Genomic DNA, 25,598 nt, shown 5'->3' on the forward strand with positions numbered 1-25,598 from the left:
GTGGGTCTCCTCCCGAACCGCGACTAAAGGCCCCTTTGGTCGCGGTTCGATTATTTTGGGGACTAATGGGGGCGTATGGAAGCCTCTTTTTCTACTAGTGATGGCCCAAAGGCCATCGGAGGTGGGGCGGATCGGCGGCGGCGCCTTTGGGAGGAGGAAGAAGACTTCTCTTGAGGAGGAGGAAAGGAGGCTGGCAGAATGTCACAGGTAGGATTTTGTGAGACATAGCTTTTTTGCTATCATATATTTGTGACCATGATATATATAATCATATTTTCATATCTATGTGCTCGACTTGTGCCGTACTAATAGCAGCTTCTAACAGACGCATCCAGCAGGCGATGCTAATCTGCAATCTCTTATGTTTAAGAAGGTATATCAATAACAGTAAAATAAGTTAGTATGGTGAAGTGGATCCAACAAGATACATTCAGATGGAAGCACAAAGTCCTTTCAAAGATATTACAAATCTTTCAATGGTTGATTAAGTGTCTTCATCAAAAGTGAAAGATATTTTTGCATCTGACCGATGCGATACAATATGATGTCAATTGTACGACATCAAAAGATCATTCATATAATACGATCATGTGAGATCAAGTAGAAGAATAATCATGTGATTTTTCAATGCAGTTGGGTTCTAAATTCTACATCCCCTCTTCGGAGGAGCTTTTGATCGCCATGTGCTTGCCTTTCAAAGTTTCAATGCTGAATAGAAGTTGAACGCTTTTGAATCGCTTGTGAAATAGTGTCAAGAAGCAGTCCATGGTCACTCAAACCTCAGAGGTGAAAAATTGCTATGATGTTGCACACGATTTCTTTGAATGGATATGTAACCAAGAAACAATACTCACCAAGAAAAGGAGAGGAAAAATAAATAAGAAACAATCATACTTTCATATCAATTTGCATTCCGTGGATTCTATACATGCATGGCACGTGCCTTCAATAATGTACCATAAGATCTTCCACATGATTAGCTTGCTGGTAAACTCGAAAGCCGGCGGCCGTCTCCGGCAGGTTCCTCCTCCGGAATGCGTCTGCCCTCCATCTCGCTAGCTTGTCCCAGAGGTGGTCTGGCCAAAACTGGTCTCCATCCTCAACGTGCATCTCCTCGAGCACCATGGCGTTCTCCACGAGGAACTTGGCCAGCTGCACCGGGAAGCAGTTGAGCTCCTTTGACTTGAACTGCAGGGTCACCTTTCGCAGGCTCGTCCTCAGGCAGCCAAACGACGTGCAACTGTTGGCGAAGGGGCCTGGGAGGTCCGAGACCGTGGCGAGCTCCACGTCGTCGCGGTGTTCGGTGCACATGGACGCGAGCATCTTGAACCTTTCCACCGACTGGGCGAACGGGCCTCCGGCTTCTCGTTCCTCGGTCTTGCGATCGTAGTGGTAGTCGTACGCCATGTGTAGCCTGAGCCGGAGCTCAGACATGGTCGGGCAGGCGCGGAGCAGCGTGGCCAATGCCAGCGCCGTGTTGCTATTCTGATATTTGAACGTCCCGTCTATCTCGAGGAGCTTGAGGTTCGGGAAGGTCGGCAGGATGGTGGCCTCGCCAGGGTTTTGGACACCATTATAGTCGCCAGATTCGTAATTGGGGTCGAGGATGATCTCCTCGATGGTGATGAGGTGCAGCTTAAGTGCCCTCGTGCTGGAGAAGTTCGCGAGCATGGGAGCTGCGGGCTCACACTTATAGAAGCTTCTCTCGCGGCGACAGGTGTCGAGGTCGACTCGTGCCAGCCCCGGCGCCGGCGATATCAGCGAGAACTTGACGGGGAACCCCTTGTAGCGGAAGGAGCAAAGTGTTGGCATGTCGAGCTGTATGCCGATGTTGCGGGAGTCGTCCAGCTCGTCCCGGGAGTCATTATTGGTCTCAAGCACCAAGGTGGTGACCGTCGGGGAGCGGAGGCAGAGGTTGAAAGACTTGAATTCCTCGTAGCGATCTCTCTTGCCGGAACCGGCCGGCTTCGGCGGCTTATTGGTGACGTCCACCAGCGCAAGCCTGTTCAGCGCCGGCGCCGCATCGACCACGGTCTGGAGATAGCCCTGCAGGTAAGTGCAGCTGCGCAGCGACAGATCCGCGAGGCACGGGAAAGCGAGGCGCGCGGATGGCTCCGTCGACGGCGGCTCGAGGTTGCAGTTGTGGATCTCCAGCACCCGGAGAGTGGTGGCGGCGCACGGCAGGGAGGCCAGCGGCGGGACATACATGAAGCTGTAGCAACGGTCGCAGGCGATGCGGAGCTCCTCGAGCGCGGCCACGGCGGGGTCGGCGAGGAGGCCGGCGACCCGGGCGTCGTACTCCAGCTCCGCGTCGTCGTCCATGTAGTAGTGCCAGCTGTCGCCGACGAGGTAGGCGTCTTCCATCAGGAGGAGCGTGAGCCTCTTGGGCGGCGTCCCAAGGCGGCCGCGGAGGGCGGCCTTCCCGTCGCGGAAGAACTCGTCGAAGCGGTCGTCGTGGGAGTGCTGGCGCGAGTAGGGCCTGCTGTCGAGGTTGAGGGCGCTCGCGCGGCGCCACAGCGGGCGCCACCGGCGCGAGAGGGCGGCGCTGGCCGCGGCCTCCTTGGCCGACGCGAAGGCCAGGAGATGCTGCAGGAGTTCGTCGGAGAGGGCGGAGAGGCGGTCGGCGGCGGCCATGGTGCGTGTAGATGGCTGGATGGATGGTCGTGGCAGGAGTGATTTATGGATCTAGGTATGTGCACGGTCGTGGGCGATTGAGTCGGTTCGTTCTGGATCCAGGATGGACTATCGGTGCTTGTTTGTTCAGCGATTTGGCCATGAGCTGGACGGCCCACTATATCAAAAGCTACCTGTGTGACCTACAACTTATCTTCAAAGCGCCCAGCAGAGGACGGGCCGAATCACAGCCGAAGCCGACGACCTGGCTACCACCACGGGAGGGGTATTCCAAGCTTATTGTGGATGCAGCAGTGCCTAGAGTGGGAGGTTTTGGCGCCGTGGGAGCGATCTGCAGAGATGCCGCCAGACTGTTTTTGGGTGCATCCGCCGTTGTGTTCAGAAACATTGACCAGCCAGAGATATTGGAAAGCCTTGCCAATCGAGAGTCTCTAGCCCTTGCAGACGATCTATATATCCAAAAAATTCAAGTCGCCTCTGACTGCAAGTCAGCAGTTGAAGCTATCCAGCGAGGAACATCTTCGGCTTATGGAGCAGTGGTGCAGGAGATTAAGGAGCATTCTAGCAGTTTTATTTCCTATTTATTTAGACATGAGTTTAGAACCTCAAATGTCGAGGCACACAAACTAGCAAAGCATGCTTTAACTCTGGGGACCGGTCGCCATATTTGGTTAGGCCACCCGGAAGAACTTTCTTTCGTCCCTATAAGCGTGACGGGTCAATAATAAAGCTTTGCGAGTTTGTCTAAAAAAAAAAACCTGAAAAACAAACTACACACCGGTGTGATCAAACATGCGACAAATTCGTGCACGTATCAAGGACAACTGCGGGCTGACGTGCGCTTATTTTCGTTCACCCATTTGTTGTGTAAATTTTTAAGCCACTTCATCTCATCTTAAAATATTGATCTCCATTACTATCAATTTTCTTAATATGCATACTGTCCACCTCAACATCATGCCACATCAATTTTCAATTTGCAAAGAGTCATCTCCACTGCGCCCCTGCAAGGCAATGGACGGGATTCCGAGTGCGGCCAGGCCAAACGAGCGAGTGCGTGTGTAGTCTCCTAATCCTCTCCTTAAGATACCACTTAGAGTTTGACCATATTTATATGAAAATTATAAACATCTACAATAGTAACATTATACGATATGAAAATTAAATTCACGACGTATCTAATAATATTAATTTTATACTGTGAATAATGATATTTTTCTCTATAAAACTGGTCAAATTTTAATGGTATCTTAAGTTTTTGAAGGAATCTATACATACACTCAAAGCTCATTTTGTGCGTAGAACCGAGGCAAGCCAATTTTTTAAGTTGGCAAGTGTCATTCTATCAACTTCCTGTACTATTCTAAATTCTACGTTTTGGTTTTCTCCAAACCGAATGAGGCCTTAGAGTGGTGGACAGAACTCATTATATAAAAAGGTCTCACACCTACTCAACTATGGGGTGTGACTAAACTTTAGCCACCACTCATTATTTTACACACGAGCCGCTTTGAGAATCTCACAAATATCAGATATATACTTGTTATGTCAAACTGCGGACTACGGCGGCTAGTAGAATCAGATCGAATCAAATCATCTATTATCTCTTGCTGCCGTACACTAAAAACGCATGCCCATAACCAATTGGTTTGGTTTTTGGAGAACAAAAAACCAATCGAGAAATAAGGGATGCAGTCACTCCCGCGCCTCCTCAGAGCTCAAGCAATTCGGGCCGTCCATCTCGTTTTACTGATGCGAATCTAACCGTCGATCGAGCCTCTGGACGATTTGGCCGCCGGATAAAAAAACGACGCTGTAGCAATGAATAGTTATTGCCTCCAACTGACTCCACGCGCTGCCGCTTACTCCGTTTGTTCGACCGGGCCTCGCTGACATGTGGGGTCGCTCGCGTGCGGGCTGTGTTTGTCAGCGGCTGTGCCTAGAGATGCATCCGGTGTACGTAGGGCTGGGCATTCGGTTCCACCGAACCGTTCGGGTCGGTTTCTCGGTCTATTTAAGAATTCGGTTTCGTCAAAATACAGACCGATCGGTCAATGGAAAATTAGCTAACCAAAGATTCTGTGTGTCGAAATTTCGGTTCGGTGGTCGGTTCCACCGAACAGCACCGAGATGTAGTCCAGATCACTACCTTTTACCCATACTAGGAGCAGCAGTCGCTACTTTATTCTGAATGTACAGTGTGTGTAGCTCTGCCTGCTACTAAAGGCTAGTCTCCTTTTGCTACTCCGTCTTATTGATTCTTCCGAGAAACTTTATTACCCTGTACAATTAGCTGTGGTGGCTCACTACTACCCCGTCTCGGTGAATAAATCATTCGTGTAGTTCTAGGTCATCGATTTGAAAAATTAAATATGTGTTATATGTCATGAAAAGTATATCACTAGATTTCTAAATGGATGTAGTTTCTAAATATGTATTTTTATCACATATAATACATATTAAGATAGTTAAGTTGTCGACCTAGAACTACGCGAATGACTTATTCACCTAGAAGAAGGTAGTAGATAAAGTACTCCATGCGGCCGTGGGGGCTCGTGCTACTCCACAGTAGCAACAAATTTAAGCAAAGGTAGTACTCCACGATATACTTCTCTTTTTTACAAAAAATTTATATCTGCGGCGGTTCACTGGGTCAGGTTTGTCTCTTCCTGATGCGGCTGTGGGGCTCGTGCACTTGGCAAATAGTAGCGAATAGAAAATAGAGTCCATGTTCAGTGTTCGGAGTAGAGCACTTGAGTAGCTAGCAACAGGCGCGCAGGTCCTGACCTCTGCGTTTACTCTGTTTCGGGTCTGCTCGGGTACCCGAGGGATAAACCCGAACTCACCGAACTTAGTTCGGTTTTTAACATATGCAAACCGAATGTACCACCGAAGTACTACCTCCGTCTCGGTGAATAAGTCATTCGTGTAGTTCTAGGTCATCGGTTTGAGAAATTAAATATGTGTTATATGTCATGAAAAGTATATCACTAGATTTCTAAACGGATGTAGTTTCTAAATATATATTTTTTATCACATATAATACATACTAAGATAGTTAAATTGTCGACCTAGAACTACGCGAATGACTTATTCACCTAGACGGAGGTAGTACTCGGTTTCGGTGTATTCGGCTTCGGTGCCGGTTAGTTCGGTTCGGGACATCGGTTTTCGGGTTATATGCCCAGCCCTAGGTGTACGTGCTTTGCTGTCAAAATACTCCCTCCGGTCCTTTTTACTCTGCATATTAGGTTTGTTCGAAGTCAATCTCATCCAATTTTGACCAAGTTTATATAAAAAATTATAGACATTCACATAACAACACCAATATCATTAGATTCATCTTGGGATATATTTTCATATTATATTTATTAGATATTATAGATGCTAATAATTTCTAATATAAATTTGGTCAAACTTAGCAAAGTTTGACTTTCGGCAAATTTAATGTGCAGAATAAAAAGGACCGGAGGGAGTATCATGCCACCGCCAGTTATTTCGCCACCCCGCCGAGGGCATTTGCGGGAATTCGCGTGTGTGACCGTGCGTGGCGTCGTGTGGGCGGTTGCATTTGGCATAGGAGTGAGGAGGGCCCCCGATTGGGTGAAAACCCTAGCCCATTCTCCCCGCCGCGCCCCTCTCCCCTTCTCTACCACAGCCGCCGCCGCCGCCAGCGCGGGCCGCGGACACGACGAGGAGGCGCATCACCGCGCGCTGCCCGGCCAAGATCTTCTCCCGCGTGCGCCACCTCCTCGCCAAGCCCTTCCCCTACGCGCGGCCCTCGCCGACTCGCTCTTCCTCGTCCAGGACGCCCGCGGCGCCGCCGCCGGCTGCGCTGACGGCGGCTAGGTCGGGGATGTTAGGGATGCGGCCGAGCAGCGCGGCAGCGTCATGGGTGGCATGCGGATGCGCATGGAGCCACGGACGCCGCCGTCCCCAACGACGCCCCATCCCGGCGCTCCTCGACTCCCGCTTGGACGGCGACAAGTTCGAGCCGTGTCCGTCGACCCCGACGTCGCGCTCGCCTACAAGTTCCCCGAGGTAACTAACTTACCAGCCCATTCGCGCATCCCGCTTCCTCCGAGCCGGCGTCCTACTCTTCTCTGCTGATCCGCGCAGGTCTCCTTCGCCTACGACGAGAGGTGCGGGCCTTAGCTCGACGGAACGGCTCTCCCGGTTGATCCCATCTGTCACGCCGTCTCCTTGCTCCGTGCAGGAACGTGGCGCTGTACGCGCTCGGCATGGGGGCCTGCGGCGTCGATGGCTAGGAGCTCCACCTCGTGCACCACAGCCAGCGCCGCATCAAGGTTCCCTCTCCTCCCCTCCCCTCCCCTCGGTTAATTAATCCTCTCTTTTTCTGTGCAAACTGGTTGCTGCGAGTTGGGATGCCCAAATCGTATACGATTGGGCTGTCGAAATTGATCTTTTGAACACATGCATTACCAGCGTTCCTGATACAGCTAGCACTGAACCAAGGAGGGAGTTCATGCAAACGATCCTACCAATTTCTCAATCTACAGACGTCATGCAAATCATCCTTTAGTTGTTGGGGGGTTCCTACCATAGAACAAATGCTCTATCACCAGTTCTGCTTTCCACGCGATGTTGTTTTACCATTTTACCAGAGTAACTAATTAGTTTTGTTTATGATTTTCCCCTTCTGCCATGGTTATCATGCATGTACTATAATTTTCATTTGGATTAATTATAAATGTGGAGCTTTTGATTTGGTTTCTATGTGTCCCCTCTTTTGGAGTAAGCCATCACTACGGCCTCATGATTATTGTTTGTATATATACGGCAAATGTATTTTTGTTTTATATTGATAAATCATGCTTTTAGTCATACTAGCCGAGAATAATGCTTATAGTTTACTGCCAACTACTTCTACTGATGGCTTGTATATTTTTATACAGATTGCCACCATATTTGTGAGCCTTTTGGTACGTCACTCATAAAATAAATATAATGGACTTGAGTGGTGGATTGAGTAACTTCCGAAATGGACCTTATTATCTTGGTTTCTCCTTTCACGACATGATGGTGTTGGATGTGGCATGACTTTGTGTAAGGCACTGATGGTCTCTGAGGTGAGCTCTTTATGTGATTCTAACTGCACTCTGTCTCCCTGCGCAAGTAGAACTGCAATTTAGTTGTTCTGAATTTTGTGTGTTGTAGACTGGAAGTCAAGGTTCTGGTCGATTTTTATGTCTCTGAATATACTTATACTTCAAAATGCCGACCACTTTATTTAGATATTGTGTCTTCCTCATTATTCTTCAGTATTTCCTCTATTTAGCTACATGACATTCTCTTCGCTGCTGCTTCTCTTACAGTCATCTAGCTACCATGTGACTTGGTTAACTGTATTACTGCTTCTACACTGCCTACGGATGAAGAAGTAAACAGATGCAGTTTGTGTTGTTTCTCTAATAATCCTAAGGAATTTTTAGGTTTCCCTTACTAATGTTGTCATGCCATTGCCGACATTCGATCCGTTGCTCTCCTCACCAGTTATGTGGTTATCCATTTGATCTCTGCCATTGCAGCTCTTTATTTGGCAGGGAACTACAAATTTCATATCTACCATTTGGTGATAGTATTCACTTAAATTACATGCGCCGTCTAGGGTTTGAAGAGGAGAGAGAGAGAGAGAGAGAGAGAGGGAGAGGGAGGGAGAGGGAGGGAGAGAGGGAGAGGGAGCCTAGATACAAAGCTCTAGACCAAGACAAATCACTCGTGTGTGTCGGTGTTTGCCAAAAACCTGGTATTTCTATATGGTTTGCCATGGCAGGTGCCTTCACAGCAGTAGCCTTCAAGTAAGGAATCATCTGACTACAGTCTCGGTCCTTCGAGCTTAGTTAACTAAAGCATCTTTTATATCAGATATCAAATTATCTATACTTGTACTAAGATATAATGTATCTAACCAGATTTTCACTTCTTTAATGGAGTTTTTAGCACTCGGATTTATTTGAAATAGCTGCTCCTATATTTTTGTCAGTGCTTGCTATACTTTGTTTAAATGTTTCTTCTTGGTAGGATCAGTTTTAAATAGTGGATGTAAGCATGCCTTTTCAAGCTTAAGCATTTGATTTTTGGTGATATGGTGTTCTCTCCTTACAGATGACCTTCTGCTTTCTTATTTTAAAAAATAGACAAGTTGGATGCAGTTGCCGCCACTCATGTCGCTACAGGAGGAGTGCGCGCAGGGGGAGTGGCGGGTCAAGGTGCGCTCATCGGTGCCGCTGCTGACCGGCAGATCCAGGCGCACCCTCTCGGTGCACGCAGGGGGGGTGATCTACGACGACCTCCTGGGCACGACACCGCTGGAGACGGTGAGAAACACGCACTCCGTCCACCATTGGTCACCGGCAGTAGCAGGACGAACCGTCGCCGTAGCCGCCAGGCTGAACCATAAGACGCCTCAACAGCGACCGACGAAGTTGTCGAGGCGAGGTGAGAACCCCCTTCCCGCGCCTTGCATCGTCCTCTTCTCCTTTTCCTTCTCAGGCATCCTCCACCTAATCCCCTCCCCTTTTAGGCGACGGCCTGGAGGTGAACTGCAGCGACAGCGTGAACTTGGCCGGCGACCGCAAGGACCCATCCACGGGGTCCCTTCCTCTCTGAAAACGGCCTAATTGCTGATATCTTGCCTCCCCTCTCCTTCTCCCTCTCTTAATTTTCAAGCGATTTCGGTATGGTATTACTGTTAGGTAACCCTACGAACTTTGTTGGAACCTAAAAAATAGGTACTCTGATGGATTAGAGTGGTTCTGCCTGAAACAACTTCCAATGGATTGTTGAATTAGCCAATGTCATAATTAGTAAATCTGTGCTGTTATATTCTGTAACGAGATCACATTATGCCCATGTTTAGATGACACTGACCCAAGTTTACTTTGTGATTCCCTTAATTTCTCTACCTAATTCTTGTGGCATGCTTTCATCAGTTTCAATACGATGAAGATGACAGATCCAACATGGTATCCTTTACGGATGAACAGGATTCAAGATGCATGTGTGTAAGTGTTGCATATACTGTTCGAAGATCTTCCGTGTCATTCCAATATATACCATGCCATGCTACAGAACGATCAAACTGGTTTATTCCTTCTGTGATTAATTTCAGGCCACCCAGGCCACACAAAGAAGGCCCAATGATTTTTTGGATAGGATAAGTGCACTTCAGGCCACCCAAGGTCGAGCATTCAGCAGTGATGCCAGAGGAATACCTTTGTGCGAGACTGCTCTCGGTTGAAAATATCCAAAGGTTGGTGCCTCAAGCGAAACTTATCGCCCGTGATTCTTTCCCTTTTGTTGCTATCAAGTTTGATCCATCTGCTCCACGCAACCCCTTCTCTGGACAAGCGATGGTTATAGTCGTCATGGACTCCGATGAGATTCTCGATGAAGCGATACCTGAGTGGTTGGAATTGGCAATCATATGCTTCCAGCGGTATCACTCGCCATGATGAGCTCCACCATTGGTTCTCACTCTGTGTACTTATCAAGACTGCTATCTAACTGTCACCAGCCTTTGTATAAACGCCTTGCTTTTAGTATTTTGTGATGTTCGGCTGTCCTGTCCTGTAATGTAACCAACTTACTCTAATTATTAATAATGGTATTTCAACTTGTGGGATGCATTCATTTCTATATAAATGACTTGCTGTAATCCTGATCCATCTTACTTTGTACTGCACTTATATTATCTGTATTGGTTTACATACTCCCCTGATAAATACCAGGCGCTGGATTATTGGATCACTACTTTAGACATATTTTTGTAATGACAAAATGTGTCATGTTTGTCATACTTTTGGTATATATGTTGTCTTGCCCTGTTTTTTAATGTAAATTTACTCTATTAGTCTAATCCATTCTGAGCAATCGCTTTAATACCCTCTGTTAACAAACGCATTGAAATTGATTCTGTCTTAGTCTCATGCCGATGATCACCCTTGTGTCTCGCTCCTATCACACCTGAATGTTTCTTCTTCACTATATTGTTATGTTGTATGAATGCGTATACTAAGCCTGAATTCATATTAACTTAACATTACCTGCCTGATCAAATGTTGGGATCGGTACCCTCGCGTCAAGGCGCGATCCTGATCTAGTTGATGACATACCATGTTGCTTCGTAACAAGTACATAGACTGGTCTGTTTGTAACAAAGTAGTACTCCATTTTCCCTGTGGATTCTAACCCATACAGCAGGCCCGTTCTCCGCCGGTGGGTTAATCTCTGCTAACTCTTCCTCTTCTCAAAATTGATTCCTAATATTGACGTTCGCTCAGATCCACGAGCACGACTTGACGTTCATGATAAAGAGATCATCTAGACTCGGGAGTTGGTTTGGAAAGAGCGATTTGCCGTATCAATTTGTATATCATGAAGTCACATGCTAATTAGTTGGTTTGCAAGTAGAAAACATGTACTAAAATCACGATGAGGCATCAATTGATGAGGTAACTGAGTGGATTATCATACTTTACTATATCACTACGGTGTTAAATCTAGGGGAGGTGAACCAGTACGGAATCACTATAGATCCCAGCTTGTCAGCCTGAATTTGCGCCCGGAGACACGCTGCCATTGGAGACAAAGCTGATGCCGCTTCAGTGGCGGGTAATTGGCATGTAGCAGGCTGCCATAGTGTGCTTAGGGCATCTACAGCCAGACTGAGCAAATCTGGTCTCTCAAATGTTTTAGGATGCGCCCAGTCAGCATCCGAGCATGTCCGTTTTGACTTCCTATTTGTCTGTTCAAGCAGCCATGTTCTTCATTTTTTTCTTTTATGTCCGGTTACATACATATGATTGATGGAGAAGAAGAGAGAAAGAAAAGAAAAAATAAATAAAGAAAAAGATGCTCCGTAGTGGGTTTAATTCTATGTGGTGGGCGCAGGACAATTGACCGGACACGTTTGAGTAGTCCTCATATCTCATATATGAGATGAATATAACGAGTGCCAGACAGCCCGGGCATTTAAGGAGACTCTGGTCCTGTTGGGTCAACTTTTTTGCTTTTATCTCTTGTTAGTCCTGCGTCCGCCCGGTCAATTTGAGAAGTCCGGCTATAAATGCTCTTACTTTAGATTAGGGCCGCCCTTTCTCCCCATGATCCTGCTATTGTACCCAAACATTGCCAGGGATTGGTACTTTGCAATTAAAGATAACTTATAGCACATCTATAGATGTATAGGCCACTGGACTTTCCGAAAGAAAGTCTTATATAAGCAAGATTTTCCCCTAAAATGGGAACATAGATAGTAATGCATAACCGGAGCAAGTTGAACAACATCTTCGCATTGGAAAACACAAGCAAGCTGTAGATATGATATTATCATACATTATTGCCAAAATTAACACAAACATATGCAGACTTTCCTCTATCATCGACAAGGTCTAGCCGGCTTTGATATGGGAGCGGCAACAGCAGCGTGTCGGCGACTCGTCCTGACGGCAACAATGGTCGTTCGGTGGTCCATGACTCTCAATGTAATTTTTATTATGGTAAGGTGCTTTGTATTTCCGGTGAATCTTTATAATAAATCCGATCCTTCAACAAAAAGATGCACTAAGGTAGACTGGAATGTGATTGATCGAACGATCAGCTGCTAAGCTTACGGAAAGCCATGGATGCACCATCCATTGGCCTTGGCTGTGGAAGATAATTTATCTTTGCGTCGGGATTGAGCAACTCCCATCTGAAACAAATTAACACAAACCAATCAATCTTTGTACCCCAACTTATAGCTGCATAATTACTTCAGCTAAAAAAACATCTAGTGCTCTACTCACTCGTAGCCGATGGAGAGATGATGCAGCATGATGGTCACCTGCAGCCTGGCAAGCATGTTGCCTGGGCAGATCCTGTAGCCGCCTCCGAACACCTGGTATGTTCCTGTCTTTGCCGGTTCCTGTCGAGCAGTAGCTTTGGTGATTAAGTGAGCTCAGGTAACGAAAAAAATGAAGCAAGCTGATAGTTATGGGGAAAGGCGTCCAAGATGATAAACTTGAATTGCACTAGACATAAACTAGCTAGTATACTTACATCCCATCTGTCAGGATTGAAGGTAAGGGGATCCTGGTAGTAATTCGGGTCGGTATGCAATGACCTCAACCACACGACCACCGGCCACCCCTTCGGTATGGTGTAGCCATGGTACTCCACGTCCTTGTTCGCCACACGATAGACCATCGATGAAATGTTGGCCATCCGGATTGTCTCCTCGACCACTTTTGTTGTGTACTTCATCTTGGGGATGTCGTCACGGGTGATTGTCAAACTCGCCAACGTCGAACCACCTTTGCTTTTGACCAATGCTATATTCTCGTCTCGAAGCTTGGCAAGGGCGGAGGGGGATTTTGCGAGGTGATAGGTAGCCCACATGATGGCACTGGCAGTGGACTCATAGCCTGCCATGACGAGGGAGACGATGTTATCCACCACCTCCTCGTCGCTCAGCTTCTTCCCCTGCTCGTCCTCAATATGCATCAGCCCACTCATCAAATCATCACACTTGTCCACGTTCTTCCTTGCCTCCAGCACCTCCCGGAAGAATGCGTTCAACTTCTGACGGCACTGCATGCCATTAATTTTTTCCATAATTATTTTGTTAGTTTATCTGTAACACTAATATGATTATGAAACTGGATTTCTTATTTGCTAAGTGGAACGAGAGCAAACTGCACATTAAGGGCCAAAAATTGCACACAAGATCGTGTGGAACTTTAGTTGCAGAAATGCTCACGGAGTGCACATTTCTCATACTAACGTTACACACAATTTAGAAAATATGAATTACCCAGCCTCCAGGGGATAAACAATGAACAATGAGGATCTTCCATTTACAAATGCACATTCTTTTTTTGGATGAATAAGAAATATACACTTCCAAAAGTGGTAAAAAGGAGCAAACAAAAATACCTTTCGACCGCCATGAGATGTAGTCCCTGGGAAATTTAACGGGAATGCCCTCACGCCATTAACCAAGCCGCCAAACCATTGGTCGATCTTGTCGGTCATAGGGGATGGCTCCATGCTTATGAACATCTTACAAATGTTAGCAAATGTCACCTGCATCCATTGATTAATTATGGTTAGGTCTAGCACTGGCGATGGATTATAGTATTGTTGGTTGTCCAAATAGTTTTTATGTTTTTATTACTAATTTTCTACTCCTACAACATATATAAACTAAATACAACACAAGTTCACAACACAGTTTAGCCAAGGTAAACCAAGCCAAAATAAATTGAATGAGTGTTTAGAGTACACATAAATAAATAATTTAAAGTTTCAGTCACTATTTGCGTCCCACCAATGAAAATTTAATCGGATGGCCAGTTCCAATTACTGCACCCCAAAATAGAGTGCAACAAGTTTAAGGCCAACATAACGATGCAGGTATTATAAGATAATTCTGCGAGTTTATTATGATTTTTAATATAAAATTTGTATTTTAAGCATAAGCTTACAAAGTTCAAATGTTGTTGAAGTGCATACAAAATTTAAAATGTTTAATTTTGGTACATTTGTTTTGTGGCACAGTTAACAAAATTTCAATGGTGGCATATTAGAGAAGTTACAAACAAACAAATTTAACATGGCAATTCAACAATTATTGTGTTTCTTTCATTTTTCTTTTAATATGTCTTTTCACAAAGAGACATCATTTTATCAATTGCATGGAAGATGTTTCAATGCATGAGGTCCTTGTCAATTTCCACCGGTTGACACATTTAAGTAGCTCTTGGGTAAAAAGACAAATTTAGAGTATGTGAAACAGTTTTTTATTCATATACTATTTGGATCTTTTTTTTTTGCCGAGAGCTATTTAGATGTCCAAACGAGCTGACAATTGACACGAACCTCACACACTGAAACATCTTCTTCCATGAAAGAAATTATTGAATAATTTTTGAATCTTTTAGTATTTGTGTGAATTTACCATTCACCAAGTGCAGAATGAATATTTAGAATTAAGGGCACCTTTCTGATCTCCGTGGCCGCGACAATGGTACCCTTATCCGCCCACTCTCGCAGCGCCGCCATGATGCGCGGCTGCACAACTGTCGCGATGGTCCCGAGCGAGCTCGGCTTGTTGATAGCGGCGAGGATGAACCCGCGGAGCCTGGCGTGGCTGGCGCCCTCCACGTTCCCCACGGCCCTGATACCGACGAGCTCCGGCACCGGCCACCGGGCACCGAAGGTGTCGGCGGACTGGAGCACGAACCTGTTGGCGGCCGGCGAGCAGGCAATGATGCTGGGGGCGCCGAATAGGTGCGTCCTGTACAGCCCCGCCCCGCCGCCGTACGCGCTCTTCTTGGCGCCGATGAAGTCGTCCGGGCGACGGGCCAGCTTGAAGTACCAGAGCAGCGAGAGCGTCTCGCCGAGGAAGGGGATGCCCATGTGTCCCGGCGGGAGGCGCCGCCGGCTGCCATTGCTGCCACGGCCGCGGTATTTGAGAGCGAAGGCTGCGCAGTGCCATGCGTCGGTGAAGTGCCAGGCGGCGAGGCAGAGCAGTGGGACGGCGCCGAACAGGAGGCCCAGCCACCATGGCCAGCCACCCACAGTTCCACCCATTGCTACCGTCTCTCCTATGGCTACTCGAACTCGATCGATCTGTCTTCTCACCTGGAACTGGAGTCACTCGAGATGAACGATAGATGATCCATCCAGTAGCGGAAGCCGGTCTATATATATGATGAACGAGTGTCGGTGTAGATTCCGAGTGGCTGATCCGTTGCTGTGCGGAGGCAGATGGGAACAAAATTTAGCTCGTAGCTACTCGCGAATTGCATGGGTGGTTAGAAGTTGTCAGTTAATAATAATATAAGTTGGCATATGCAGCAGTGTACAAAATGCATATACTAATATGATTACGTGCGTTGATGCTTACACAAGTGATGTGTGTATACGTGACTTGGTTTAGTCATTTAGTAGCGTTTGGTGTCACTATCTGTCTATATCCATTATATATATAGAAGACTCGCTGCTAAGTTCCAACTCTGCATGAACGATTAATTAGTTAGGAGCATCTATGATAAATATGCTAATGCAACAAACTTGTGTTAGCTGCTGTCACGACTGACATGGCGGCCCCACAGCCGCCAGTGGTCATCAATGGACCGGCCCTACGACACAGTGAGATCCAGGGGCGAGCTGAAGCTCAAGACCCTGCCAAGCGGGATCTAAGAGGGAGAGTAGCGGTGGGTGTGTGCCTGGCTACGCCAAGCTGTACTTCTCCCATGGCTGTGTCGTGTGGGCATTGAGAATGAAATATCTGAACTGAATAGAGAAGTTGTTCTTCTCCTACGGGCCTCCTCCTCCTCTTTCCTTTCCCCGGTCGCCTTTGCCAACAACCCCTCTCCTCTCTACCCTAGATTAGGGCTATTAAAAGTGGTATCAGAGGTCCAGTCGACCTGGAAACAACTACCCAAACCACGCTATCAAACTAAGCAGGCGAAGCAGGCGGCGGTGATGGAGGCGTAGATCGTTGATCTGATCCGGTCGGTCAATGAGGGGCAGGCAGCCAACGATGCGAAGTTGGATGGGATGCAAGTGTCCCTGGAACTCTGGCGACCCACGGTCTCGTGCCTGCAACGCGAGCTCGACGAACTCCACTCTCAAGTGGCGCGGATCGCGATTCAGCCTGCTCTTGCGACTCCGGGCAATGCAGCGGAGGACGCGTTGGTGGATCCGACGCCGCCTTCTCCGACGGCTGGCCTAGGGTACCACGGGCCAAGTGGCCACGGCGAAGTCTGCAACTCTTGGGGTTTGGCTCATGTGGTGGTCTAGTTACCACCCTACAGCCGCCTCCAGTCAAGGGCGTGTCTCTCTCTTCGCGTGAAAATTGTGCATCTTGGGGTAAGTTAGATCGCATCGTTGGCTGGGAATCACCGCATGGCACACAGCACACACGTCCTTCACATCAGGCACACTGGGCACTGCCGAAATTGAATTTTTTTTCCCAGTTTGATGGCGAGAACCAACGATTCTGGAAAACCATATGCGAAAAATACTTCCGAGTCTATGGCATTCGAAAGGATCTCTGGGTTAGAGTGGCAACCCTGCAATTCACAGGCACCGCAGCGCGCTGGCTCCAACTGCATGAGTCGGACAGTAGGTCCTTCACTTGGGAGGATCTCTGCAAATCTTTGAAAATTTTAGTCGTGATCAGTATTAGGGGCATCTTCGTCGGTTTAACATGTTAAAACAGATAGGGTCCATAGCTGAGTACAGGGGGCAGTTTGAGGAATTGATGCACCAAATCCTTGCTCATAATTCGGGATTTCATCCAACTTATTTTACAACTCAACTCCATGATGGTATACGGGCTGAAATATGTGCTGGTGTTGCTTTACACCATCCCCAAACCTTGGACTATGTGTTTTCCTTGGCTACATTGCAGGAAGAACTAGTGGAGGCGATGCCACGACGGGAGTACCGACGATAAGATCAAGTGCTGCCACGACCTCCTGTGTGACCGAGGGCAGCAATTGTCGTGCCAGCAGCGCCACCGCGCGCTCTGTTACCAGCTCCACCAGCTGCAACAGAAGACCGCTGGGCAATGGACGCAGCGCCTACAAGAAACCTGTTAATCTATGACGGATTTCTGGTGACGTTCTGGAAATCCGTCATGGAAACCGTCACCGACGAGCAAGATGTGTTTGGGCCCAAAAATGGTAGCCCCTTAATGACGGACGCGGAGGTACTGTCACGAAAACTGTCACGGATAAACCAACCGGGCCAAGCCGGGCCTACCTTTTCCCCCCTTTATCACCATCCGGACCTTCATGAATTGCTCCTGCTGATGTGGCACAGTCATATGAGCTACATTGTAATTTGAATTTTTAATACTGTAAAAAAAAGGATCCTAATGAAATTAGATTGCTCCAAACTGAATGAATATAATTGTGTAGCATACAAACACGTGGGGCCAACATGAATCAGGCCTAGTACCAGGCATCCAAGGGCAAAGACGTCGAATTATGAAACGGTCTGAATCAAAGCGCGCCGAGGAAAAAACATTCAAGTCGTCTACGTGGCAAAATCCAAAACAGGAAGCCGGCTAGAGTTGTGGAACGACGCCCTGAACCTGGTCGAGGTGAAGACCGCGTGGCTGCGCTCCACAACTATCGCCGAGCGAGAGGGCTTTACTTCAAATTTGGGGTGCGCTGGGGACAAGGCCACCAGCGCGCTGCCACAGTCCAGCTCACATCATCAAAGAACTGCTCGAACTGCTACAAGCCGAGGACAGAGACAGACAAGAAACTGACTCTGATTCGGAGGAAGAATGTTTCTCAAATAAAGATTATGAAAGAGAAGAAGCCTCCGTAAAAGCCATTGCTCTAAGAATCTCCGGATGTGTTTAATCATGAGAATTACAACCGATAATCCCTGGATGCTACCTGGCACTGGATAGACTGGGGAGCAGCCGCAACAGGATGCGATGGGCCGGTGGGTTTGCGTTAATTTTTTCTTGGTCGATTTATGTGGTGGACCACCCGTGTGCTCGCAGCCTTGTGGGCCCCGCACATGGGGGCAAAGATGGACATGGTGTTGTTTGCGATCGTCGAGACGCGTAGCCTATTTGTTGTATGTTTGATGGCCCTGATGTGGTCAAGGCATGCGAACACCCCGATAAATCTCACGTGTCCATTGTACTCATACCACATCACCACCCAGAGTTAATAACAAAACAATATACGACTCATGTTGACCATCCTCTACAAAAACACAGGTAAGAAAACTCTAAAAAAAGCTGGATATGGAGATAAACATGCCTCAATCATCGACCCGGCCCACCTAGCCTACGAGGGTGTGCCATCTTCTCATTTAGTCTCTATCTCTACTATTATAGTACAACAGTTTTTTAACATGGAATTTACCATCATCATCTACAGTATTCTCACCACAACGTCAACTCCAAGCAATATCAGCCCTCGATGCCACAAATCCAAGGTGGTTAGATACAAGAGAATCCAACAAAAATTTGGTGTTGATTTGCGTGTATCCGATGGCTCATGTTGTTCAAAATACAGTCGGGTTCCTTCTCGATTCTTCTCGGTTGACCTCCTTCTGTAAGTCCATTTGTTGTCATTATGCCACCACCTTTTCTGCTCATGGCCTCACGTCAACGTCATCCTCCGCCGAGTCCGCTCCTAGCGTGCATCCGCCCGCTCACCCCTCCTTCCGCATGTGCCATGGCGGCGAACCCAAGCATCCCTGTGCTCCTCCTCGGCCCTCACCCTGGAAACTAGCATACATTTTTCATCCTAGAATCTCTCCCTGAAACCGTTGTCGCCCTCTCATGTAGGTTGTGGAGGTCGTCTCGCTGGAGAACCCTGCTCCTGCATCTTTATCCCAAAAATTTCGAGCCAGCCTTCCTACGATGATCCATTCATTTGACATGTCCAGGCTACGCGTACGCGCCGTGCTGACTGGCTTCATGGTCTCTTGTTTCACGGGGTGAGGTCCAAGTGAAGTCATTCGCTGTCTTGGTTTCGCTTATGTTCTGCATCGGATTGCGCCATAGGAGATGCTTCTTACTAATGGGAATCAAGCCTCAACAAATCAAAGCATCAACTTAAGATTCGACACTGGTTGTGATTTGTAGGCATTGTTTTTTTATTCTTATGCACTAGCCGTTTGAGTATTGATATGTCTCCAATGTATCTATAATTTTTTATTGTTCCATGTTATTATATTATCTGCTTTGGATGTTTAATGAGCTTTATTATACATTTTTATATTATTTTTGGGACTAACCTACTAACCGGAGGCCCAGTCCAAATTGCTGTTTTTTTTTTACCTATTTCAGTGTTTCGCAGAAAAGGAATATCAAACGGAATGAAACCTTCGAGAGAGTATTTTTGGAGCAAACGTGATCCAGGGAACTTGGAGTGGACGTCAAGAAAGAAGCGGGGAGGCCACGAGGCAGGGAGGCGCGCCTCCCCCCCGGGCGCGCCCCACACCCTCGTGGGCCCCTCGCAGCTTCACCGACCTACTTCTTCCTCCTATATATATCCATATACCCCAAAACATCCAGAAGCACAACGAAACCCTATTTCCACCGCCACAATCTTCTGTATCCGTGAGATCCCATCTTGGGGCCTTTTCCGGCGCTTCGCCGGAGGGGGCATCGATCACGGAGGGCTTCTACATCAACACCATAGCCTCTCCGATGATGTCTGAGTAGTTTACCTCAGACCTTCGGGTCCATCGTTATTAGCTAGATGGCTTCTTCTCTCTCTTTGGATCTCAATACAAAGTTCTCCTCGATCTTTTTGGAGATCTATTCGATGTAACTCTTTTTGCAGTGTGTTTGTCGAGATCTGATGAATTGTGGGTTTATGATCAAGATTATCTATGAACAATATTTGAATCTCCTCTGAATTCTTTTATGTATGATTGGTTATCTTTGCAAGTCTCTTCGAATTATCAGTTTGGTTTGGCCTACTAGATTGATCTTTCTTGCAATAGGAGAAGTGCTTAGCTTTGGGTTCAATCATGCGGTGCTCGATCCCAGTGACAGAAGGGGAAACGTCACGTATTGTATTGTTGCCATCGAGGATAAAAAGATGGGGTTTATGTCATATTGCTTGAGTTTATCCCTCTACATCATGTCATCTTGCCTAATGCGTTACTCTCTTCTTATGAACTTAATACTCTAGATGCATGCTGGATAGCGGTCGATGTGTGGAGTAATAGTAGTAGATGCAGAATCGTTTCGGTCTAGTTGTCGCGGACGTGATGCCTATATACATGATCATGCCTAGATATTCTCATTTTACTATGCACTTTTCTATCAATTGCTCGACAGTAATTTGTTCACCCACTGTAATACTTATGCTATCTTGAGAGAAGCCACTAGTGAAACCTATGGCCCCCGGGTCTATTTTCCATCATATTAATCTCCTGTCAACTAGCTATTTCTGTCGCCGTTTATTTTGCAATCTTTACTTTTCAATCTATATAACAAAAATACCAAAAATATTTATCTTATTATCTCTATCAGATCTCACTTTTTCAAGTGGCCGTGAAGGAATTGACAACCCCTTTATCGCGTTGGTTGCAAGGTTCTTATTTGTTTGTGTAGGTACGAGGGATTTGCGTGTAGCCTCCTACTGGATTGATACCTTGGTTCTCAAAACTGAGGGAAATACTTACGCTACTTTGCTGCATCACCCTTTTCTCTTCAAGAGAAAACCAACGCAGTGCTCAAGAGGTAGCAAGAAGGATTTCTGGCGCCGTTGCGGGGGAGTCTACGCACAAGTCAAGACATACCAAGTACCCATCACAAACTCTCATCCCTCGCATTACATTATTTGCCATTTGCCTCTCGTTTTCCTCTCCCCCACTTCACCCTTGCCGTTTTATTCGCCCTCTTTTTCCGTTCTCTTTTTCTTTCGCTTGCTTCTTGTGTGTGCTTGTGTGTTGGATCGTTCGTCACGATGGCTCAAGATAATACTAAATTGTGTGACTTTTCCAATACCAACAACAATGATTTTCTTAACACTCCGATTGCTCCTATTATCGATGCTGAATCTTGTGAAATTAATGTTGCCTTGTTGAATCTTGTCATGAAAGATCAATTCGCCGACCTTCCTAGTGAAGATGCCGCTACCCATCTAAACAGCTTTGTTGATTTGTGTGATATGCAAAAGAAGAAAGATGTGGACAATGATATTGTTAAATTGAAGCTATTTCCTTTTTCGCTTAGAGATCGTGCTAAAACTTGGTTTTCGTCTTTGCCTAAAAATAGTATTGATTCATGGAATAAGTGCAAAGATGCTTTTATCTCTAAGTATTTTCCTCCCGCTAAGATCATCTCTCTTAGAAACGATATTATGAATTTTAAGCAACTTGATCATGAACATGTTACACAAGCTTGGGAGAGAATGAAATTAATGATACGTAATTGCCCTACACATGGTTTGAATTTATGGATGATTATACAAATTTTTTATGCTGGATTGAATTTTGCTTCTAGAAATCTTTTAGATTCGGCCGTGGGAGGCACTTCTATGGAAATCACTTTAGAAGAAGCTACTAAACTCCTAGATAATATTATGGTTAATTATTCTCAATGGCACACTGAAAGATCTACTAGTAAAAAGGTTCATGCGATAAAAGAGATTAATGTTTTGAGTGGAAAGATGGATGAACTTATGAAATTGCTTGCTAATAAGAGTGTTTCTTCTGATACTAATGATATGCCTTTGCCTACTTTGATTGAGAATAATAATGATTCTATGGATGTGAATTTTGTTGGTAGGAACAATTTTGGTAACAACGCGTATAGAGGAAACTTTAATCCTAGGTCGTTTCCTAGTAATTCCTCTAATAATTATGGTAATTCCTCTAATAATTATGGTAATTCCTACCACAACTCTTATGGAAATTTTAATAAGTTGCTCTCTGATTTTGAGACTAGTTTTAAGGACTTTATGAATTCACAAAAGAATTTCAATGCTTTGCTTGAAGAAAAATTGCTTAAGGTTGATGAGTTGGCTAGGAGCGTGGATAGAATTTCTCGTGATGTTGATTCTTTGAAACTTAGATCTATTCCATCTAAGCATGATATTAATGAGTCTCTCAAAGCCATGAGAATTTCCATTGATGAGTGCAAAGAAAGAACCGCTAGAATGCGTGCTAAAAAAGATTGCTTTGTAAAAGCGTGTTCTTCTAGTTTTCATGATAATAAGGATGAAGATCTAAAAGTGATTGATGTTTCTCCTATTAAATCTTTGTTTTTCCATATGAATCTTGATAATGATGGGACTGGAGATGAGTCAACTTTAGTTAAAAGGCGTCCCAATGATTCGGAGTTTTTAGATCTTGATGCAAAAGTTTGTAAAAGTGGGATTGACGAGGTCAAAACTTTACATAGCAATGAACCCACTATTTTGGATTTCAAGGAATTTAATTATGATAATTGTTCTTTAATAGATTGTATTTCCTTGTTACAATTCGTGCTAAATTCTCCACGTGCTTATAGTCAAAATAAGGCTTTTACCAAACATATCGTTGATGCTTTAATGCAATCCTATGAAGAAAAGCTTGATTTAGAAGTTTCTATTCCTAGAAAACTTTATGATGCGTGGGAACCTACTATAAAAATTAAAATTAAAGATCATGAATGTTATGCTTTGTGTGATTTGGGTGCTAGTGTTTCCACGATTCCGAAAACTTTGTGTGATGTGTTAGGTTTCCGTGAATTTGATGATTGTTCTTTAAACTTGCACCTTGCAGATTCCACCATTAAGAAACCTATGAGAAGAATTAATGATGTTGTTATTGTTGCAAATAGGAATTATGTGCACGTAGATTTCATTGTTCTTGATATAGATTGCAATCCTTCATGTCCTATTATCCTTGGTAGACCTTTCCTTAGAACGATTGGTGCAATTATTGATATGAAAGAAGGGAATATAGATTCCAATTTCCGTTAAGGAAAGGCATGGAACACTTTCCTAGAAAGAAAACTAAATTACCTTATGAATCTATTATGAGAGCCACCTATGAATTGCATACTAAAGATGATGATACTTAGATCTATCCTTACCTTTATGCCTAGCTAGGGGCGTTAAACGATAGCGCTTGTTGGGAGGCAACCCAATTTTATTTTATTTTCTTGCTTTTTATTTCTGTTTAGTAATAAATATTTGATCTAGCCCCTGGTTAGATGTGGTTTTATGTTTTAATTAGTGTTTGTGCCAAGTAAAACCTATAAGATCTTCTTGGATAGTAATTATTTGATCTTGCTGAAAAAATCAGGAACTTTCTGCTCACGAAAACAATTGTTAAAAATCACCAGAACGTGATAAAATACTGATTCCAATTGCAGTAGATCAAATAAAAAATTATCTAGGTCGTCCTATTTTGGTAGATTTTTCTGAGTTACAGAAGTTTGCGTTAGATACAGATTATTACAGACTGTTCTGTTTTTGACAGATTCTGTTTTTCGTCTGTTGTTTGCTTATTTTGATGAATCTATGGCTAGTATCGGAGGTTATGAACCATAGAGAAGTTGGAATACAGTAGGTTTAACACCAATATAAATAAAGAATGAGTTCATTACAGTACCTTAAAGTGGTGGTTTGTTTTATTTCGCTAACGGAGCTCATGAGATTTTCTGTTGAGTTTTGTGTTGTGAAGTTTTCAAGTTTTTGGGTAAAGATTTGATGGATTATGGAACAAGGAGTGGCAAGAGCCTAAACTTGGGGATGCCCAAGGCACCCCAAGGTAAAATCCAAGGACAACCAAAAGCCTAAGCTTGGGGATGCCCTGGAAGGCATCCCCTCTTTTGTCTTCGTCCATTGGTAACTTTACTTGATGCTATATTTTTATTCACCACATGATATGTGTTTTGCTTGGAGCGTCTTGTATGATTTGAGTCTTTGATTTTTAGTTTACCACAATCATCCTTGCTGTACACACCTTTTGGGAGAGACACACATGAACCGGAATTTATTAGAATACTCTATGCGCTTCACCTATATCTTTTGAGCTAGATAATTTTGCTCTAGTGCTTCACTTATATCTTTTTAGAACACGGTGGTGGTTTTATTTTATAGAAATTATTGATCTCTCATGCTTCAATTATATTATTTTGAGAGTCCTTTAGAGCAGCATGGTAATTTTCTTTGGCTAAAATCTTAGTCCTAATATAATAGGCATCCAAGATGGATATAATAAAAACTTTCATATAAAGTGCATTGAATACTATGAGAAGTTTGATACTTGATGATTGTTTTGAGATATGGAGATAGTGATATTAAAGTTGTGCTAGTTGAGTAATTGTGAAATTGAGAAATACTTGTGTTGAAGTTTGCAAGTCCCGTAGCATGCACGTATGGTAACCATTGTGTAACAAATTTGAAACATGAAGTGTTTTTTGAGTGTCATCCTTTGTGTGGAGGTCGGGATCGCGCGATGGTTAACTCCTACCAACCCTTCCCCTCGGAGCATGCGTGTAGTGCTTGGTTTTGATGACTTGTAGATTTTTGCAATAAGTATGTGAGTTCTTTATGACTAATGTTGAGTCCATGGATTATACGCACTCTTACCCTTCCATCATTGCTAGCCTCTTCGGTACCTTGCATTGCCCTTTCTCACCTTGAGAGTTGGTGCAAACTTCTCCGGTGCATCCAAACCCCGTGATATGATACACTCTATCACACATAAACCTCCTTATATCTTCCTCAAAACAGCCACCTACCTACCTATTATGGCATTTCCATAGCCATTCCGAGATATATTGCCATGCAACTTTCCACTGTTCCGTTTACTATGACATGTTTCATCATTGTCATATTGCCTTGCATGATCATGTAGTTGACATCGTATTTGTGGCAAAGCCACCATGCATATTATTCATACATGTCACTCTTGATTCATTGCCCATCCCGGTACACCGCCGGAGGCATTCATATAGAGTCATATTTTGTTCTAGTATTGAGTTGTAATCATTGAGTTGTAAATAAATAGAAGTGCGATGATCATCATTCATAGAGCATTGTCCCAAAAAGAAAGAAAAAAAGAGAAAAAAAGAGAAAGGCCAAATAAAAAAGAGAGGCCCAAAAAAAGAAAAAAGAAATAAAAAGGGACAATGCTACTATCCTTTTTTCCATACTTGTGCTTCAAAGTAGCACCATGATCTTTATGCTAGAGAGTCTCTTGTTTTGTCACTTTCATATACTTGTGGGAGTTTTTCATTATAGAACTTGGCTTGTATATTCCAACAATGGGCTTCCTCAAATGCCCTAGGTCTTCGTGAACAAGCAAGTTGGATGCACACCCACTTAGTTTCTTTTGTTGAGCTTTCATACATTTATAGCTCTAGTGCATCCGTTGCATGGCACTCCCTACTCCTTGCATTGACATCAATTGATGGGCATCTCCCTAGCCCGTTGATTAGCCGCGTCAATGTGAGACTTTCTCCT

At 45.0% G+C, this 25,598-nt stretch overlaps 1 protein-coding gene and 1 long non-coding RNA gene across 6 annotated transcripts; one reads left to right on the forward strand and one right to left on the reverse strand.

The window, feature by feature from the left end:
- Positions 1–6,203: 6,203 nt before the first annotated feature.
- On the forward strand, positions 6,204–10,322 carry LOC123165180 (uncharacterized). 5 transcript variants are annotated; one of them, XR_006482822.1, is made up of 6 exons: positions 6,204–6,675; positions 6,754–6,941; positions 7,551–9,093; positions 9,179–9,659; positions 9,767–9,907; positions 10,018–10,322. It is a non-coding gene; the product is annotated as an uncharacterized lncRNA (long non-coding RNA). The 5 variants fall into 5 exon arrangements; XR_006482823.1 differs by having other exon boundaries at positions 6,754–6,776; positions 6,851–6,941; positions 9,767–10,322; XR_006482821.1 differs by having other exon boundaries at positions 6,216–6,675; positions 7,551–7,724; positions 8,761–9,093; positions 9,767–10,322.
- A 1,737-nt stretch (positions 10,323–12,059) lies between these two features.
- On the reverse strand, positions 12,060–15,233 carry LOC123171581 (ent-kaurenoic acid oxidase 1). Its single transcript, XM_044589034.1, has 5 exons — positions 14,638–15,233; positions 13,573–13,722; positions 12,697–13,227; positions 12,444–12,562; positions 12,060–12,349 (listed from the first exon to the last, which is right to left on the reverse strand). The coding sequence occupies exons 1-5, from the start codon at positions 15,229–15,231 to the stop codon at positions 12,253–12,255; spliced, it is 1,491 nt and encodes a 496-aa protein (XP_044444969.1). The 5' UTR covers positions 15,232–15,233; the 3' UTR covers positions 12,060–12,252.
- Positions 15,234–25,598: the final 10,365 nt, after the last annotated feature.

The sequence above is a fragment of the Triticum aestivum genome, chromosome 7D (genome assembly GCF_018294505.1).
Source record: "Triticum aestivum cultivar Chinese Spring chromosome 7D, IWGSC CS RefSeq v2.1, whole genome shotgun sequence".
Lineage (NCBI taxonomy): Eukaryota > Viridiplantae > Streptophyta > Magnoliopsida > Poales > Poaceae > Triticum > Triticum aestivum.

Excerpts from the sequence above, each read along its gene's own strand:
- LOC123171581 (XM_044589034.1), bottom strand. The coding sequence starts at position 15,231 with ATGGGTGGAACTGTGGGTGGCTGGCCATGGTGGCTGGGCCTCCTGTTC. Across the intron at positions 13,723-14,637 it reads CGGCCACGGAGATCAGAAAG|GTGACATTTGCTAACATTTG; the intron begins GTGCCCTTAATT and ends CAATGGATGCAG. Across the intron at positions 13,228-13,572 it reads CATCTCATGGCGGTCGAAAG|TGCCGTCAGAAGTTGAACGC; the intron begins GTATTTTTGTTT and ends AATGGCATGCAG.